The sequence below is a fragment of the Loxodonta africana genome, chromosome 5, assembly GCF_030014295.1.
Source record: "Loxodonta africana isolate mLoxAfr1 chromosome 5, mLoxAfr1.hap2, whole genome shotgun sequence".
NCBI lineage: Eukaryota > Metazoa > Chordata > Mammalia > Proboscidea > Elephantidae > Loxodonta > Loxodonta africana.
This window is the reverse complement of record NC_087346.1, coordinates 16,072,278-16,092,807: the sequence shown is the minus strand read 5'-3', so window position 1 is coordinate 16,092,807 and position 20,530 is coordinate 16,072,278. Positions and strand designations below refer to the sequence as shown.

Genomic DNA, 20,530 nt, shown 5'->3' with positions numbered 1-20,530 from the left:
ATTTTTCTACTTAAAAAAAAAAAAGTTATTCAGTTACATGAACAATTATATTGGTATACACTAAAAGATTCTTATAATATTACTCCTGTTTCCTTCCTTACTTTCTTTCCTTTTCTCTTCCTTTCTTTTCTCCCTTCCTTCTTTTCTTCTCCCTTTCCTCCCTTCCTTCCTTTCCTTATTCCCCTGAACAATAAGGCCCTGCCTGATAAGGCCCTGCTCACGTCTCTGTTCCATCTCCTATTACTCTTCTCCTCCATTCACTGTCTGCCAGCTACACCAGCACCAACAGAATCATTTCTGCTCTTCCTTCTGTATGGGATGTTCTACCACTTAACCTGTGCATGTCTGGCTCCTTGGCATTCAAACAAGAGGATCCATAAGTTCTGTCTTAGTCATCTAGTGCTGCTATAACAGAAATGCCACAGGTGGATGGCTTTAACCAAGAGAAATTTATTCTCTCACAGTCTAGGAGGCTACAAGTCCAAATTCAGGGTATCAGCTCCAGGGGAAGGCTTTCTCTGTCGGCTCTGGGGGAAGGTCCTTCTCATCAATCTTCCCCTGGTCCAGGAGCTTCTCAGTGCAGGGACCCTGGGTCGAAAGAACACGTACTCCCAGCTCTTCATGCTTGGTAGTAATGAGGTCTCCCTGTCTTTCTGCTCACTTTTTTATGTCTCAAGAGACTGACTCAAGGTACAACCTAATCTTGTAGTTTGAGTCCTGCCTCATTAACATCTTAGAGGCAGGATTTACAACACATAGGAAAATCACATCAGATGACAAAATGGTGGACAACCACACAATACTGGGAATCATGGCCTAGCCAAGTTGATACACATTTCTTGGGGACATAATTCAATTCATAACAATTTCTTTCTCCCATTTAAAGTGGCTACCTATTTATTTGTCATTGTATCACCACTTTGTGTTTATTTTCTTGTTTATTGTCTTCCCCCCCTCACTAGAACATCAGCTTGGTGAGGTCACGAATTATATCTGTCTTGTCCACATTGGCACCGGCAACAGCACCTGGCACATAATGGTCACTTGATAAATATGTAACAGTTCAGTGAATGGGGCTGTGCTTGGCAAAATATGGTGGTGGATGGGTGGAACAATAAAAATAATTCACCTAAGGCATATACTGGAACCCTGGCAGCACAGCTGCTGACCAGAAGTTCGACAGTTCGAATCTACCAGTTGCTCCTTGGAAACTCTATGGGGCAGTTCTACTCTGTCCTAGAGGGTTGCTATGAGTCAGGATTGACTCGACAGCAACAGGTTTACAGCATATATTAATTCATTTGGAATTAAATCTAGCTGTATTCCCCCTACTATAGATTTAGATTAGTGTTTTTTAAATTTACTACTGATTCTTTCAGAAGCAAAATAAAATACATTGAAGGTTTTGTTGTTGTTGTTTGATGTCTAAGATAAGTATGTTCTTTTCCTCTACAGGAGACTCTTTCTTCATCCCAAACCTCAAGAACTTTATGTCTGTTTTCATGACTCAGTCACAGAAATTGCTGTCGAATTGGCTTTTAAGTTATTCTTTGGATTAACCTTATAACTGTGCTTTCTCAGTTCAGAGCAACACTGAAAATGGAGCATCAAACAGTCATAATTACTGAAATTGATACACAAAATGGATGTTTTAGCTCCTTTTCACTGTACAATATTGGCCATGATATTGACAAAACATTATGATGAAATGCTGTTTGAATTTATGGCCTAAATCTTACGTAGTACTGTGAGACTTTTGAAAAGATACTTGACCAAAAATATATGAAGAAGGGATTATTTACTTAGTATTGCCATTCTGGTACAAAACATTAATTTATTGACTAGTTTGAAATAATGTGAAATGTTTTATATAAAATTGATATAGTAAGTATTTATCTTGGAAAAATACTCAATTCACTGTGCATTTTTTCTCAAGACTAATATTGATATCTGGTAAAAGAATCATGGAACTGGGAGGAGGTGACCAGGTTCTGTAACTAATTAGTGCTGTGACCATAAGCAAGTCTTTTTACCTCCCTGAGCTCAGAGATTTAATAAAATTAGATGATTGCACTGAGGTTTTTAAAGCCTCTTTTCCCTCTTGGTCAGTATCTGAATTTATAATGTCCAAGTACTAATTCCTTACCAGATCAAATACTTTTTCTTAGTATTTTAGATACCTCATGGGGGGTGGAGGGGATAAAAGTTAAACTTTTTTTTATTTATTTGACTTTGTTTATTCTTTTAGGTAAGCTCAATTTTAACTAGGATATATTTGTTAAACTATTTGTCCATGAATTTCAGTGTCATTCTTTTTGTTGAAATACATTCATGTGCACCATATACATTTTATACAGTTGATGAATTTCAGGAAAATTAGATGGAAATCTTTTCTTAAAACCAAATCATGTTAAAAACACTGAGGAGTTTGGCAACTTTTTTTTTTTTGTAAAGTCCTAATTTTTGTCTTACAAGTGTGGATTATTATGTATTGGGCTTTCCCAAAGGAGGAACACTTTAATGAGTAATAGTTTACTTGAACTTTAGTAGGGAAAGAAAACTAATGAGATGAGAATTTTCTTAGGCTGTGAGAATTTGGTGGATTGGGAGAAAAGAAGTTCATAACAAATACTGCATTTTTAATTGACATTTAGCGAATGGATTCTCCTGGAGGCTCAGGTGCCCCAGAAAATTTACAACACTAGGTTGTTTCTTCTTTAGCACTTAAGTTTTAGAATTCAAGTTATACTAGTACATCTCCAGTCAATCTCTACATTTCCACTGCCTCAAATGAAGACGCTCAAGTTTGGTCAGAACTAAATGCAAAATACAGTGGGTGCACAATTTGAGTCATTTGGTCTTAGAAGAAACACGATTATCTCTCTGTCAGCATCTTACAAGTTTTACCCAGGTGTTTAAATGTAAACCTCTGCATACTTGGCCCATTAGTGACCCGTGGGCCTTAATTTTGGCACTGGAATCAGGGCAAGAAACCTGGGTTCTTGAAATATAATAAAAAATGGCTTGAAATATTCCCCCCTTAAGATCACAATATCGAGTCAAATGGTAGACTCTTAACTACTGCTGTCTTAGGACTGCTTGTGTGTGTATGGAGGTGTGTGTGTATGTATATATATATCCACGTTAAGACACTTTGTTTATAAGTATTTAATTAAGCATCTTAAATTTCTGGATATGTCCCCAAAATACTTTGAGTTTTTTTTAGTACTGGAAATTATTAATAAATGCAGCTCTTGATTCCCCTCAGATTTTCAGACAGACTGAACTAAGACTTGAGATTTTATCACAAGGGACTTTGTTTCATTTAATGAAATTTTGGTCTGTCAAACTGTCTTCCTGGTGTCAAAGAATAATAAGACCACAATTCAGATAAGTAAATAGGAAAAAAATCAATAAAAGACAAAACAGACTACTGATCTATAAAAGGGAAATAGATTGTAGTTGTATACTATAATGTTCATATTGCAGAGACATCTCCTTTTTAAGAAGTAAAACCAAACATTATCTTGATTTTCATCTCTAAATGGATACTGAAGTAAAGCACTCTAAGTTTAACTTAGATTCCCACTTTTCCAAATATGTTCAGATTCACATGTGAAAGTAGATCTAATTTTTGAACAATAAGTGTCTTTCTGTCACTTTATTAAATAAAAAGGGACTAAGTGACAGTGCAGATACTCCAGAAGCATGCTGTAGCAGATAAAGAAACATTAAGTTGGATTTTCTTAGCGTCCAGTAAATGATCCCTTTCACCAAAGGCTGTAATATGAAAGACAATATAACTAACATTTTTAAAAATACTAAGTACTGCCTTATTGCCATGATATATTTTAGCCCCCAAAACACACCCAAAAGATTACATTTTAGGGTCTCTCTCTCCTGTCTTTAGCTTGTTTTTGTGAGGTTACAGAGGTGTACCTAGCAAGAGAATGTTTCTTATTTATGTGTCAAGGGACTGGACTGTTGATAATATATACTGGTGAGGTAGTAAATATGCAATGCCTGTATTTGGGGGAAAAGATATGAAACGAATTTACTAGGTTTGACTTCTTTGAACATTCTTCAAAATAATATTGTGAATAGTTACTTGTTATATGTGTTGGTTCCCTCTAAATAGTGCCTGGCACATATTAAGTGCTATTAAAATGTTAGCTACTACTACCATTTATTATTATTATTTTTAATAAATATCCATTGGATGAAAACCAAAAGATTAGTGGAATATACCTGCTACTGTATAAAATGTTGGAAGGAAGTCAGAAAAATGATTTAGCATTAAACTAGGTAAACGCTTTTTAAAACAGGATTTATACTTTGGGTATTTTAAATAAATTATTAAATGTTATTAAAACTTTAATCCATACACTAAATTGGGTGAAATAATTTAATTTTGCAGAGTTGTATTTCTATATTCCATATAATTGAAGCTATTTTTATACTATGTTGATAATTTTTAATAAAGATGGTTTGGAAGTTTGTAGTTGTGTTTCCTTTTCATGCATTCATCCAATAAATATTTATTGAATTTCTACTCTGTGCCAAGTGCTGTTCTGGGTACTGGGCATACAGCAGTGAACAAAACAGCTAAAAAAGCCCTGCCCTCAGCGAACTTATATTCCAGTTCCCAGACAGACTGTGAACAAGTAAGTATACTGATAAATGCTGAGGAAAAAAACTGAAGCAAGAAAAGAGGATGTGAAGTATGGGGGGTAGGATGATATTTCAGGCAGGGTGGCCAGGGAAGGGCTCGCTGAGGTGATCCTAGACCTGGGGTAAGTGAGAGAGCTAACCAAGCTGGCTTCTAAGAAAAAGAGTGAACAGTGCAAAGACCCTGAGACTCTGTACTTGTGTTATCAACACATAAATCACTAGAACCTCTTTTTCTTCCCTAAATTAGTAAATAAATATAATGCAAATTAAAATAAATGTTTTTGACTTCCATCTATTGAAAGGGGATGATTCAGAGCTCTCAAAAAAGTTTAAAAACTACATTTCAAAGTAGTTACTTTTGCTTTGGTCTGGCTTCCGTAAATGAATACATGACAGAAATGAGCTTGAGGATGTCAGAAAAGGATATGCTATGAACACTGTCAATTATTTGAGTGAATTACACTTGAGGAGAAGGAAGATAAAATTGTCCTGGGGGACAGCAGGACATGTTTTTCTGTCCTCAGAGATACTTATGGTCCCCCAAGACAAGACATGGTTCCTTTTGACCTTTCTTGGCATCTTAAAAAGACAGTCTTGCCTGGAGTGTGATTCATGTAATTCCCTCCTTAAATTTCTGCCTGTGTGCTTGTTAATGCTTCAAAACCCCTTAAAGGAGTCTGAAGCCTTTCATTTTTCAGATTTTTGAAGATTGAAAAGCTGATCATTTCTTGAACTTTCAATGGATTTTGCTAAGGATTTTGAAGTCAATGCAATGAGGAGACTTCAAATTTCTTAAGCCTAGGAATAATGATTAATTACTCTGGCAGCAGCATATAAAATGCAGACAGGCAGGCTGAAAAACCAGTTAAGAATAAAATAAGATGCTATGGAGAGGAAAGTAGCATCAAACATAGAACCAGTAGAGGGTGGCAACTGTTTATATGTGAAGTAATCAAAATATTTAAGGTTCACATTTTCTCCTTACTCAAAGTGTATTGTAACACTTCTAATATTATTTGTCACTACTGAAAAAACATTTAGACCAGACCAAAAAGAGAAAAAAAGGAAGACCCTTGGAGAGACAGATTGACACAGTGGCTGCAACAATGGGCTCAAGCATAACAATTGTGAGGATGGTACAGGACTGGGCAGTGTTTCTTTCTGTTGTACACAGAGTGGCTGTGAGTTGGAACCGAGTTGACGGCGTCTAACAACAACGATCAAGTATTACGATTCCTGGTCTGGCCTAAGTGTTTTTTAATAAGAAGAAAATGTGAACCTTAAATAAAAAAGCCAGTAACTCATAAAGGCTGATGCTCTGTAGATGGTACAAAGTAAGATGACACGATGGGGTCTCCATTTATTAAAAACTATCAAACAAAGAAGGAACCAGGAATATATTGTATGCTACTTTAGAGGGTTCAGGAATCCTGAGTGGCAAAAACAGCTAAGTGCCTGGCTACTAACTGAAATCTTGGTGGTTTGAACCCACCCAGTGGCACCTTGGAAGAAAAACCTGGCAATCTGCTTCCAAAAGGTCATAACCTTAAAAACCCTATGGAGCAGTTCTACTCTGCACACATGGGGTCACCGTGAGTCAGAATCGATGATGGCAACTGGTTTGTTTGTTTTTTATCCAGGGATTTACAAGATATATTGTCAAAAAAAAGTAAGGTGGAAAAAAATATAGACTGACATTCTGTGTAGGATAGATGTACACCTACTGAGTATTCTTGTCAACAATCAAACATGAATCTGATACGCCTGCAGCTGTTTTATCAACGTGTGGTCTGTGGGTGCCCCTAGGTATCCCTGAGGCCCATTCAGAGAATTCCTTTCAGAGACTAGCCATCCAATACTCAAAAATTTTTCTTAGTGGTAAGACGACATGTGCCATTTTTACTCTGATTCTTGCATGAGTGTATGGAGGCTGCACCAGAAGCTGCCTGACAAGTGATATTCCAACAGATTGAGGGCAAAAGCAGTTATGTGAATCTAGCTGTTGAGAACCTTCTGGAAACTTGAGAGATTTTCAAAAATATAAAACACTGCTACTCTTCTCACTTTTTTTTTGTTTTGAGAAAGTTATTTTTATTAAAAATATTGTTTATGTTAGCATGTAATGGGTTTATAATTATTTTTTAGAATTAAAAATAGTTTAAATTTTTGTTTTAATTTCTGATATGGTTAATTTAGCAGTGGTCATTTGTCTAGCTACTTTCTTACTGCTTAGTTTTGCTGATTGTTACCCACATAGAAGAGTCGCAAGTTTCTGATAAATAACATTGTTATATATAAATTACACAAAAACAGAAGCTCCATTGTGGTCTTCAATAATTTTTAAGAGTGAAAAGGGGTCCTTAACTGGTTTTCAACCCCACACATTAGAATTACCTGGGGAACTTAAAAAGGACAACCAGGCCCCATTTCCAAGGATCCTGATTTAACTGGGTCAGACCCTACACCCCCCCCCCCAAAAAAACCATTCCGCCCTCTCTCTCTTTAAATGTGCAGTCTGAACTGACAACCACTGTTCTAGATAGAATTACCAATCTAAATAAGGTACAAGAGAAAACGGAACATGTTAAATTATGCTACAGGGGTACAATCGGCAAAACTAGACGATGAAAATATAACTAGACCAACAATCCCTGGTAAAGTAAGAGTCGCAGATTAAATTGATTTCTAAAGGAACGTAGAGGGGGTGTGCTGGAGAGTAAAACTAAACTCGGTTAACCCCACACAATTGGTTTAATGCCATTATTGTGTCCCAGTTTATGCTAAATTTTCTCATGCATGACCGGCTGTGCTGGGTCAGAACCCACAGCGTCCTGACTCCGCTGCCTGCTCTGAAGTTCGCAGTGACTTAGAGACGTGAGAAGGGTTACCACGTGCCAGGAGTCACTTGCCGGACACCCGGTCGCGTGAGGCCACGTGCCAGGAGTCACGTGTCTGACGCCAGGGCGGGAGGCCGTTGGAGGCGCCTGCGCAGTTCGCCCGCCCCCCCACTCTCCTGCCCTTGCGCGCTGGTCTCCCGGCATCCTGAGCGCGGCTTTCCCGCCAGTACGAGGGTGGAGCGGTTGTCTGCTCTCCCTTCTCGCCTCTCGCGCCCACGTTGAGACCTGCTGCCGCCCATTTTTAAGTCCATCTCCTCACCATGCAGCGTGAGTCTGGGAAGAAGAAGCAGGAGAAGAAGGGGGACAAGCGGCTGTTTGACGCCGTGTCCTTTGGGAAGGACCTGCTTGCAGGCGGTGTCGCAGCGGCAGTGTCCAAGACGGCGGTGGCGCCCATCGAGCGGGTGAAGCTGCTGCTGCAGGTGCAGGCGTCGTCCAAGCAGATCAGTCCCGAGGCGCAGTACAAAGGCATGATAGATTGTCTGCTGCGGATTCCCCGTGAACAAGGTGCGTGCAGGCCGCCGAGCACCGACCTCAGCGCGTTCCCTGTCAGCTTTCCAGGGAAGGGGTAGGCTGGGACAGGGGCAGTTGCAGACGCCATGTCTCTCAGTGATCCATTTCCTTCTTCACCTTTGAAAATTCAGTTTTTTAACCAATCCAAGACGCTCTGCTTTCCCGGAGCTAAGAAGGCCTACGTGTAACCGTTCCTGGTGCAGGGGTAACCACCTTGGCTCTGAGTTTCTCCACTGCAGCAGGATTACACCTTGTTGCACCTGTGCCAGGCTCAGAAGGAAAGGCGTTGGCCTCTCAGGATTGAGGGAGATGTCACTAGGCACGCTGCTGTACGTTAACGGGTGCTTTAAGATACTTAAGTGTTTGTTGAAATAGAATTTTTAAGAGAACTACAAATATGGACGCATTGGCACCTCCCAGGATTCTGGTACCAATTCAGTGAGAAGGGGTTCTACTTATTCCTGAGAACTACTGAAAACCAGGGCTTAGACTAGGTTAAGGCAAATCACTCACTTCTGCACAAAATTTTAAGGGGACACCAAAACACTTAGTAATCAAGACAAGCAGTATTTTAAAAAAATCAAAATTAATGCAAACAAATCCATGACTGCAAAAATACCAAAATCTTAAAGACAGATCAACAGCAGCTTCATCTGCTTCATGTGCACCACTGCACTGCCGCCAAGAGGCCAGTCCCAAACCATTTTGGAATCTGAGGCAAAAAGAAAACTCCCTTACTACTGATCCTGTCTGTATTTAACATTCTGCTGTTTTGTTCATCGTGGAATTTTTTCTGTTAATATTGAATAATTTTAAGGACTAAATAATGAACATGCTTTGTGAACCAGGAAATTCCTTCCTATTGCAGAATACCTCCTAAGCTGTTCCTAGGTGCTCTCGGGTCGGTTCCAATTCTTAGTGACCCTATAGGACAGAGTAGAACTGCCCCCATAGGATTTCCAAGGAGCTGCTGATGGATTTGAACCACAGACCTTTTGGTTAGCAACTGAGGTCTTAACCACTGCTCCACCTGGACTTCTAAACTGGGAGGGTAAATTTATCAGAAACCTTCTGTAATCTACCCATGAAGTTGGATTCAGTGGAAAACTCTAAATGAATAAGAAACAAACTGGCTTTAATTCCTTTGCCATCCTTTTTCCACTCCTATGCAGGTTACTCATAAGAAAGCAAGCATTCTCTCCCTAAAGATGCGATTTCAATACTTTCTGACCTGTTGGGTATAGTATATGGGATCAGAGGTAGAATCTTAAAGCATCATCTAAACTCTGAATTTAGAATTCCAATCTGGGAGCTGAGCTCAGGTATTCATAGTCTCCCCATCCCCATTCATTTTATCAAAGTAGGCTTCCCATTTCCCCCCAACGTTTTTACAGGAAAAGCAGGAACCTGTCTCTTTGGCATATATTCTAAGACCTCATCAGAGAGTCGATTCTGACTCATAGTGACCCTGTAGGACAGAGGAAAACTGCCCCATAGGGTTTCCAAGGCTGTAATCTTTATGGAAGCAGACTGCCACATCCTTCTCCTGCAGAGTGACAGGTGCGTTCAAACCATTGACCTTCAGTTAGCAGCCAAGCCTTAAGCACTGCACCACCAGGCCTCCTTGTCAGAGAACTACCCATTACCCATTGACATTGAGTCGATTCCAACTCACAGTGACCCTGTAGGACAGAGTAGAACTGCCCCACAGGGTTTCCAAAGAGTGCCTGGTGAATTCTAACTGCTGACCTTTTGGTTAGCAGCCATAGCTCTTAACCACTATGCCACCAGGGTTTCCATCCTATGCTAAAACGAAAACCAAACTCACTGCCGTCAAGTCAGTTCCTACTTATAGCGACCCTATAGGACAGAGTAGAACTGCCCCATAGAGTTTCCAAGGAGCACCCTATAGGACAGAATAGAACTGCCCCATAGAGTTTCCAAGGGTAGAGTTTCCAATTGCCCCATATGGATTTGAACTGCTGATCTCTTGGTTAGCAGCCGTAGCACTTAACCACTAAGCCACCAGGGTTTTAATTCTCAACGGGGTTAATATTGCCATCTAGGGGCATTTTTTGAAACTTGGAGGAATTTTTACCACAAAGGTAAATTAGTTGCTCTCGAGTCAGTTTTGACTCATGGTTTGACCTGTGGTGACCACATGTGGGTCAGAGTAGAACTGTGCTCCGTAGGGTTTTCAATGGTTGGTTTTTCAGAAGCAGATTGCCAGGCCTTTCTTCCAAGGCACCTCTGGGTGAACTCAAACCTCCAAACTTTTGGTTAGCAGCTGAGTGTGTTAGTCGTTTATACCACTTAGAGACTCCACCGCAAAGACAGAGGGGTACAATCGTAAATTGCAGTGATAGGAATGGCCAGGATCAGGAATGCTGAACATCCCGCATGCCCATTCATGTAACAGTAAAACCTGTTTATCATTATCTGAGCGTAGACCCTAAGGCTGATTTACTTACAAACCCAAACTAATTGGGAGCATAGTTCTAATATACACTGATTCCAGTAATGCAGCTAGCATGTAAGTAGAGAGAAGATTGTACTTTGTTTTGTTCAGAATAGTAATAAGAGTTGCACCTTATTTTGAAAACTTATGTCAGCAGCTCTGCTTCTGATGTTTGTGGTCCTCCATGTATATCTCCGTCTGTAGCTATTGCATGCGTAGTGATTGTACGTACATATGTATAAATACATTTATTAAACCCTTTTTTAAATTGTCGATGTGATTCGTTATAAATAGAGGCAAGCATCTAACTATTATCTTTTATGGTATGGTCATGCCCCACATTTACTTTGATATATATTTTATTAAGGAGCCTCAGTGGCACAGTGGTTAAGTACTCAACTGCAAACTGAACGGTTGGCAATTTGAATCCACCACCAATTACTCTGTGGGAGAAAGATGTGGCAGTCTGTTTCCGTAAAGATTACAGCCTTGGAAATTCTGTGGGAGCAGTTCTACTCAGTCCTACAGGGTCACTATGAGTCCGAATCAACCCGACAGCAGTGGGTTTAGTTTTATGGTGTGGCTATGCACCATAGGCAGTGGGTTTTTTGTAGTGGGTTTATGCACCATATTTACTTACTAAGATAGGCATATTATTATATATTTTACTTTACATACTTTATCTTAGATTACTTTCTCCTTTCATATAATGCTGAAGGCACTGTATTGGTTTTTCTTAATTGGTAAAAGGTCCCTGTCTGAATTTTATTTCTGAATAGTAATGGAAGCATTATAAAATGTGTATTTTATATAGAGGACTTGAGTCTGATAGGATTGGGAATCACCGTGCTAAATCACTCTGGAACTTTACTGAGCAATCAAACTCTAAAATTGTATTTCTGGAAGTTAGCTCTTTTTCCTTTTTTGAAAGTCAAGACATATGTCCATCTCAAGTGTCCTGCAGTTTCTCTTATTTTTCATGATTTCTGTAATTTTAATGACAACTTTCCATCCTTTAGCTAACATGGAATGAGCCTAAGAGACATGAACTCAGAAGGTTCAACCGGATGCTCTCTCACTATCTTCTTTATCTTTGCTTTCTCTCCACCTCAAGGATAGATATCTTCATTCTTGCTCTGAACATAGCTTTAAATATCTCTTTGTGGGTCCTTAATATTTTTTATAAGCTTTTCTTTGCTTATTCTGGATTTAGCCTAATGCAATTCTTAAAGATTTACTCTAGTCTTTGGTTGTTTTTATAACCTTCCAACTTTGTACAGAAACCTTTATTACACAAATAATGCATGTGTAATATAGATAGACTATATAGAGAAGCAAAAAAGGGAAAAACAAATCACTGCTGAAATCACCTTAATATTTTGGTATCCTATACTTTTTCACTAAGCAAAATAAAAAAAAAAAAAGCAAAATAAGCACATGTAAATATATTTTTAATTAAAATGATTGTTTTAATTAATATATTATAAATATAACCTTTTAAAGATCTAATCTATGAGATCCCTTTGTCTTAAGTGGATCCTTTTCTTCCTCACTGAGGTCATTTGCAGTCTCATTTTTAAGAGCCCACCATAACCCTTTTCTCAGGGAGTTCATCAGCTGTCTTTTAACCTGGACTTTCCCAAGACTGTTTATCTAAAGGCTAGAGCAGTGAGGTTTTTATACTTTAGAGTTCACCTTGAAGATGATACTTTGTGGGTATGAGAAGAAAATATTAGATATTCTTTATCTAACTAAAATGGGAAAACAAACTTTACTCATATTTAATGTATGAATTGGCACTGACACCTATGCTTGGGCCAGCTGTCAATTATATATCACAGTATACTGAGGCATTCTGAGAAAAGAGTGGGAGTTACATGGTGTAGAGGGTATAACAGACAGCTTCCTTGATTATTATGTAATCAACGTATTACAGTTTGCCCAGTTAAGTGGATTTATAGAATTTTATTATCAAGCTTTAATTAAATCCTCAAAACTTCTTAAAAGATCCTGCCTTGGAAAACAAATCCAGAATACTGGTAGCAAGTGAACCACAAGAAAATGACATAGCTGATGACACTTACTCCTAGAGTTATTTCATCAGTCACATTGCATTGCAATGTAGATACAATGACAGTCTAATCAGGTCTGAGATAAGACTGTTTTGAAATTATCAAGACTATTTGAAATACAGATTCATATACGAAGAATGTAGCCCTAAGAGTGCCTTGAAGTAATAGCAGATGATGGTATGAAAACATCATGGTTAGCTAGATATTTGAAAATACTCTTTCAGGTGTTCAAATAAATGCTTGATTATGCTCTAAAAAAAAAAAAAACCTCTACTACCACTTAATCATAGAGGGTTTCCCCAACCCTCCTATGTAAAATATACCTTCGTCATTCTCTGTTTTTACTCTTTTTCATTATAATCCTTATGACCACCTGACAAATTTATTTGTTCATTTCCTGTCTTTCTGGACCCTTCCCCTAAAAAATGTAAGCTCCGTAAGCTTTGTTGTTAGTGCTGTCTCCAGCAGGTAGAACAGTGTCTGATATGCAGTAGGTACTCTATAAAAGGTTTTTAAATGAAGAATCTTTATTTTGGATATGGTTTACAAATGTTAATAATAGGGTAGTATAGTTGCAAGGGTATATAATTTATTGAATTAAAAAATATATACATAGTTGAGAATTATACTCACTTTTTTCTTTCTTCTTTTTTTTTTTAGTTGTACTTTAGATGAAGGTTTACAGAACAAACTAGCTTCTCATTTAACAGTACACATATTGTTTTATAACATTGGTTAACAACCCCACAACATGTCAACACTCTCCCTTCTCGACCTTGGGTTCCCAGCTTTCCTGTCCCCTCCTGCCTTCTAGTCCTTGCCCCTTGGCTACTGTGCCCCTTTAGTCTTGCCTTGTTTTATGGGCCTGTCTAATCTTTGGCTGAAGGGGGAACCTCAGAAGTGACTTCATTACTGAGCTAAAAGGGTGCGCAGGGGCCATTCTCTTGGGGTTCCTCCAGTCTCCGTCAGGCCAGTAAGTCTGGTGTTTTTTTGTGAGTTAGAATTTTGCTTTACATTTTTCTCCAGCTCTGTCTGGGACCCTCTATTGTGATCCCTGTCAGAGCAGTCAGTGGTGATAGCTGGACACCATCTAGTTGTACTGGACTCAGCCTGGTGGAGCCTGTGGTAGTTGTGGTCCATTAGTCATTTGGACCGATCTTTCCCTCATTAGTTTTCTTCATTCTTCCTTGCTCCTGAAGGGGTGAAACCAGTGGAGTATCTTACTTGGCCACTTATAGGCTTTTAATACCCCAGACACTACTCACCAGAGTAGAATGTAGAATATTTTCTTTATAAACTATGTTATTATGCTCACATTTTTTTACCGATAGGCATACTGTCAAACCGTGTTGGAGTCCACCAGTCTAGAAACATGCCTAGCATTCTCATTCTTGATCAGTAAATGGCCCAGTAACTTTTTCCCATTTTCCCATCAGTTCCATGTTGTCTTTTTTTTTAGAAGTAAGTTCAGAATAGGTTTTTCTCACCTTTCTCAAATTTCGGAGAGATTATTTCTTCTTAGCAATTAAGTAAAAAACTTAACAGATATTCTAGTTTTAGTAGGGAAAGACTTCATAATCACCATGTTTTTCTCTGCCAGTTTTGTGATGGTGGTGGTTGTATGCCATCGAGTCAATTCCAACTCTTAGCAACCCTATAGGACAGAGTAGAACTGCCCCAGAGGGTTTCCAAGGCTGTAATCTTTATAGAAGCAGACTGACAGATCTTTCTGCCATGGAGTGGCTGGTGGGTTTGAACCACTGACCTTTCAGTTAGCAACCATGTGCTTTAAACACTGCACCACCAGGACTCCTTAGTTTTGTTGTACATATTAGGAAATTATACATTTATTCTACATGACTAGAAGGTCAAATATTTCCATAACGATATCACGTCTGTTTTTTCTCTTGTTTTAGTCTAACCAGAAATACTGCTGTTTTTATCCAGAATGGATTTTTATGCAGCGGCAGTAGAAATTTTATAGCTGTAAGTCTGGTGTCAAACCTGGAATCAAATCCCAGCCTTTCTTTACCTGTGACCTTGGACAATTTTTATTTAACCTCTCTCAGCCTGAATTTCCTCAATTATATATTGGGTATAATAGTAGTACCTACCTGGTATGGTAGCTGTGAGGATTAAACAAGATAATGCATGTAAAATTTTCAGGGTGGTGTCTGCTACGTGGTTAGTGCTCAGTAAATTTTAACTGTTTAATTATTATCTATTCATTACTGGAGTCTGTGGGTGGCACAAGCGGTTCAGTGGCTGACTGCTACTAAAAGGTTGGTGGTTCCAACCCTCCCAGAGGCCCTTCGGAAGATAGTCCTGGCAGTCTGCTTCTGAAAGGTCATGGCCTTGAAAAGGTGGGGTTGCCATGAGTCAGAACTGACTAGACAGCAACTAACAACAAGAACAACAACATGTATTCCAAAATTTACAAACATTTTTTCTTCCAGGTGTTCATTTGTAAATGGATTTATTTCAGATAAACTTGCATTACCCATGGAACAGATTTTTGTAATTTGCCTAAGGGAACCTACGTAGTGATCAGTGTTTATATGAAAAAATGTATTCTGAATTCCACCTTGGGGTTCCTCCCCTTTTCACTGTTAGCAGGGAAAGCGAATTTTCTAGCAGCATGGTACTGCAGTGAGAGACAGAAATACAAATAAAAATTTTTAATGTGATCTGTGGAAAAGGAGGTTAGAACAGAGGTCCTCCACCCGGGATCCACAGCGGCAGAGTCCATGCATTCTGTGAAATTATGTGCAGAAACATTTTCTATACGTGAGATTTTCTTTTTTTTCAGACATGACCAATGAAAGCTTGTCAGTTTTCCTGTTATGCTCTAGGGGTTTACTTTGTTTCTAGATTTTCATTGAGACATTCGCGTTTGTTTCAATGAATAGGTTTTGTTCATGCAAATGCAATTTTGCTAAAAGGAACAAATGTGGCACTCTTGTGTAGTCTATGTTAATTTCCAGGTGTCTTTGTCATCAGCACCTTCCATGTATATATTCAGTACATTAGCCAAAGTTACAAACCTTTACTGCTCTTATTTTGTGAAATAAATGTTAATTCAATACAATCATAATTACAGAATTATAACTAATAAGTGACAGTCTGAAATCCATAATACTCCCACACCTAGCAAGCTAAATCAGCCGTTTCCAAAGTGACCATTAGTATTTATGAGTAGTGTGTAAAATGGAACTCTGGTACCTTTCTGATGTATAATACTATTTCCAAATTGAGCTTGTTAGTCTTTTCAAAAAATGAGTGATGCTTCTTCCCTCCCATGGAAAATTTCAATTTAAATCCCACTCAGATTGACAAGTCTCCTGCAAAAATGTTCTTCCCGATTTTTTTAATATCAACTTTGTTCTCTGCCAAGAAACTACCACTGTGTTACTATAAACTGTGGTCCTGAAAATCAAATCTTATTCTTCGATATCACGTTTCATTTTCTTTCTCTTCCAAAGGTTAACTGTGTCTTAAATGCTTGTGTTATCTAAGAACTTAAAAATCACTGAAAATACATCCAAAAGTTAGATTCACCAGCATCCCTCAGTACTTCATTGTGGTCCTTACTAGCAAGAGATATTTCTTTATAATTTACTTACGTTTCTCATGTTTTAAGATTTTTATTTTGCTTCCATTAAATAAAAACAGTTGGCCTTTTTTAGTACAGAAAATATTTGGTGATTAAAGTATTTATGGAAAAGTATTGAGGATCCCTAGATGGTGCAAATGGTTTGCACTTGACTACTAACCTAAAGGTTGGTGGTTCAAACACACCCAGTAGTACTGCAGAAGAAGAGCCTGGTGATCTGCTTCTGTAAAGATAACAGCCTAGAAAACCCTATGAAGCAGCTCTACTCTGTGACACATGGGGTCACCGTGAGTCAGACTCAGTTCAACAGCAACAGGTTTGATTTAGAAGTTAAGGGGGCAGTGGTGGTTCAGTGGTATAATACTCATCTTCCATACAGGAGACCCAGGTTTGATTCCCTGCCAGCACACTTCATGCATACCGAATGTTCCTCTATCAGTGGAGAGTGGCATGTTGCTATGATGCTGAACAGGTTTCAGCAGAGCTTCCAGACTAAGACAGACTAGGAAGAAATGCCTGGCAATCTACTTTCAAAAATCAGCCAAGAAAAAGCCTGTGGATCACAGCAGTCTGACGCACAGCCAATCATGAGGATGGCACAGGACCGGACAGAGTTTTGTTCTGTTGCGCATGGGATTGCCATGAGTCAGGGACCAACTTGACAGCCACTAACAACAACTGTTGAGCCAGACCACTTGGGTTTGAATTACAGCTCTACCATTTTATGACTGAGTGACTTTGGGAAAGTTTCTTAACTTCTTTTTGCCTCAGAAGTTGTTTCTAAAGTCATTTCTTCATCTGTAAAAATGGGGAGACTAATAGCACCTATGTCATGGAGAGGTTGTAAGGATTAAATGATTTAAAAGCAGTTACTAACATTATTATTGTTGCCTTTATTAATACTGCCTCAAAAAATTTTATAGTACTTGGTTTCTATTTTCTTTTGTAGAGCTTTTATTTTCTGTACTTCAGTAATTTTAGGATGTATCTGTGTTTTGTTTTCCTAGAAACCCAAGCCTACAGTAGAGTCAGAAGATCTAGTTCTAAATCCTGGTTTGGCTCTTTATTAACCATGTCCTTTGACAAGTTTTTAAGCTTTTCAAGTTTCGGTTTGCTCATGTTTAAAATGGGGATAATAGGAAAACCTACATCCTAAGCATAATATGATGATTACATGAAATATATGTATGACCTGTTGCTTTTGAGTCAATTCTGACTTATAGCGACCCTACAGGACAGAGTTGAGCTGCCCCTTAGAGTTTCCAAGGAGCTGCTGGTGAATTCGAGCTGCCAGCTTTTTGGTTAGCAGCCGAGCTCTTAACCATTGCGCCACCAGGGTTCCATGTGTGTATGCATGTATATATAAAAAAAAAATGTATATATCCTTTCTGGTGCCTGGCATATAGTGGTAGCTATTACCATTAAATGTCCTAAGAAATGTCCTAGTAAAGGCCAAATCAGTTGTGAGTACTAAGATTATTTCTTCGTTATTAAATGTGCTTAATTGTCTTTATGCTACTGCATTACATTTAGCTTGCAATTCACCAAGACTCTGTATCTTTTTCCACAAGTTGTACTTACTTATTTAACCAATAAATATCTTTTCATCTCATCTAACTTTGTCAGTTTCTGAGCACTGGCCCTGTCAGCTAATATTATTTGCATTTGAATCCTTGTCTTTATAAGACTAATTTTGAGTGTTCTGCAGGCTGGTACTAGAAGTACCCTACTTGGTTTATCAGGGTCAAATCATTTGACAATTTGCAATCTAGTGGGAACAGCCATGGCTACTAAGGAGCTAGCCTACCATATTCTAGGACATCTCTGAATTACAAGGAGAATTATAGGGGTCTAAAAAAAAAAAAAAATTTTTTTTTTTTTAGAACACCCTGATAGGGCTGGTCAGTCCATGGAAAACTGAAATGGAAAGATCTTTGACTTCAAAAGTTCCTTCCAGTCTCCATCCGGCCTCTAGAGATGACTGAATTGAAAATGGATCCCTTTTGTGACTAAATTCCAACCTCTTTAGATTCTTTTATCTCTTTATCATTCTCATTAGTATACATACAAGCCAGTAAGTGGGTATATTTGTTCTTTCCAAAATACCCGTTTCTAACATAGTAATTGTACATCACAGTTTGGGAATGAGGCTTTTCTGACTAATACTAGTAAGCTCTGTTTTTCTACTTATGCTTTCCATAGGTTTTTAGGTATCCAAGGCTTTTATTAGAAATGAACAAAATTTGAATGGGGTACATGGAGTTAATACTGCCTTTTTTCTTCAGTGGGGACACACATATTTTAGAAAAGTTTATTTTCCTCAAGAGAAGTTTTATATAATTCAAATACAGGCAGTCCCCAGATTACAAATGAGTTTCATTGCTAACCCTGTCTTTAAATCAAATTTATGCATAAGTTGAAACAAGTACGGTTTATATCTAACATCAGTCAAATGTTTGTCTTGGTATATTGTATATAGGGTACCTTACTATGTATAAAAATATTAAACACTTCCAGATACACTAAAACATTTTTAACATAATAATACAATAGTAATAATGTTTTAATGCACGTCTCAGGTAGCACCTGTTCGTTATTATGAACAGGTTGAATCCACCAGGCACCCTTTGGAAACTCTATGGGGCAGTTCTGCTCTGTCCAGTAGGGTTGCTGTAAGTCAGAATCAACTCAACAGCATTGGGTTGGTTGGTTTGTTTGTTTTTCCTTTGATATTTTATATGAGGAGGAAATGCTTGAGTGGTGGGAAAAAAATTAACAAATGACATATTAACCTTGAATTTTTAATATAATAGGCTTTATGGAGTTGGTTCATAATTATGGGTTGTATGTAAGTTGGACGTTCGTAACCGAGGGACTGCTGGTAGCAAAATTTGTTCAAACTATGGAAATTATTTAGTGATCATGCAATATAAATTCATATTTACTGTGCTTTGTTTTGTAGGTTTTTTGAGTTATTGGCGTGGCAATTTGGCAAATGTTATCCGGTATTTTCCAACACAAGCTCTGAACTTTGCTTTTAAGGACAAATACAAGCAACTTTTCATGTCTGGAGTTAATAAAGAAAAACAGGTAATTATATTTTAATGTCTAAAATTTTCTAAAAAATAATTGGACTTGTCTTACCTTTGATGGAAACTGTGGTAGCATAGTGGTTAAGAGCTACGGCTGCTAACCAAAAGGTTAACGGTTTGAGTCCACCAGGCACTCTTTGGAAACCCTATGGGGCAGTTCTACTGAGTCCTACAGGGTCCCTACATGTCAGAATCGACTCAACGGCAGTGGGTTTGTGTTTTGTTTTTTTTTTACCTTTGATATTTTATTTGAGGAGGAGGTGCTTGAGTGGTAGGAAAAAAATTAACAAACAATGTATTTACCATTAATATAATATGTATTGTTACAGAAATTATATGGGAAATATAGAATTATGTTAACTCATTCAGGTTTCTCTAAACCTCTTAACATAACTTTAATAAGTAAGGAATCTTTTGTCTCAAGGCATTATTTCTCTAAAAAAACATTTAATTTACATCTTATTCTACCGCACTGGAGAAATTCAGCATTTTATCCGCTTAAGCAAAAAAACAGTCAACAAGTAGGTATTTTCTGCCACTGTTGTAATTTATTCTCTGAAGAGGTAAATTGTGTTCTTGTTTATGATTTAGGATCTATCAATCAAAACCCAGAAAATTATAAATTTAAGGTAGAGAATTCTTTTTCTTTTTTTATTTGCAGAGGTGCTTTTTGTTTTTGTTGTTTTCAAGGTAATAACTTCCTTAGTTACAAAAGTCTCAATTTCAAAATTTCCTACTTATATGAACTACCATATTTTCACACAAATAAAGCGTGCCTTCTACCTTAGTTTGCCAACCACGCCCTTCCCCCATGAGGTATTTTCATAAGTACCGATATGCTAATTTTCTTACTTGTTGCTGTAAAGAATTAGCATAGCACGCTTACGAAAATACCCCAGTATATGTCATGTTCTGGTTTCTTATTTTGCTGCCTTCGTACGCACTATACCACCTAAATGACTCTCAAGGTCTCCCCTCACCCCTACAAACTCTTCCTCTCACCCTTTTTTCCTCCCTCCACACCCACTAACAAGCAATCTTAGCAGATTTTTCCAAAGCAACTGTTCGTGAAACATTTCTTTGTTGCTGTCACCTTTCAGTTATACCCCTTACTCCCTTTTTCTTATAACATCTTTCATTTAAAAAATGTTTATTGACTGTTTTACACTGTCTTATATATGGAGGAGGGCATAAAGAAAACTCTTTAGACTTGTAAT

At 38.0% G+C, this 20,530-nt stretch overlaps 2 protein-coding genes across 2 annotated transcripts in view; both read left to right on the top strand.

Moving 5' to 3' along the window:
- INTU (inturned planar cell polarity protein) overlaps nt 1–5,332 on the top strand; it is an 87,096-nt gene extending 81,764 nt beyond the window's left edge. The window contains exon 16 of the mRNA XM_003410434.4: nt 1,456–5,332. Within this exon, the coding sequence (XP_003410482.2) occupies nt 1,456–1,567 (112 nt within the window). The 3' untranslated portion in view covers nt 1,568–5,332. The remainder of the gene's footprint in view (nt 1–1,455) is intronic.
- Nucleotides 5,333–7,828: 2,496 nt separating this feature from the next.
- Nucleotides 7,829–20,530, top strand: part of SLC25A31 (solute carrier family 25 member 31) — a 32,523-nt gene continuing 19,821 nt past the window's right edge. Inside the window, exons 1-2 of the mRNA XM_010590539.3 lie at nt 7,829–8,072; nt 19,184–19,311. Of these exons, the coding sequence (XP_010588841.2) occupies nt 7,829–8,072; nt 19,184–19,311 (372 nt within the window). The remainder of the gene's footprint in view (nt 8,073–19,183; nt 19,312–20,530) is intronic.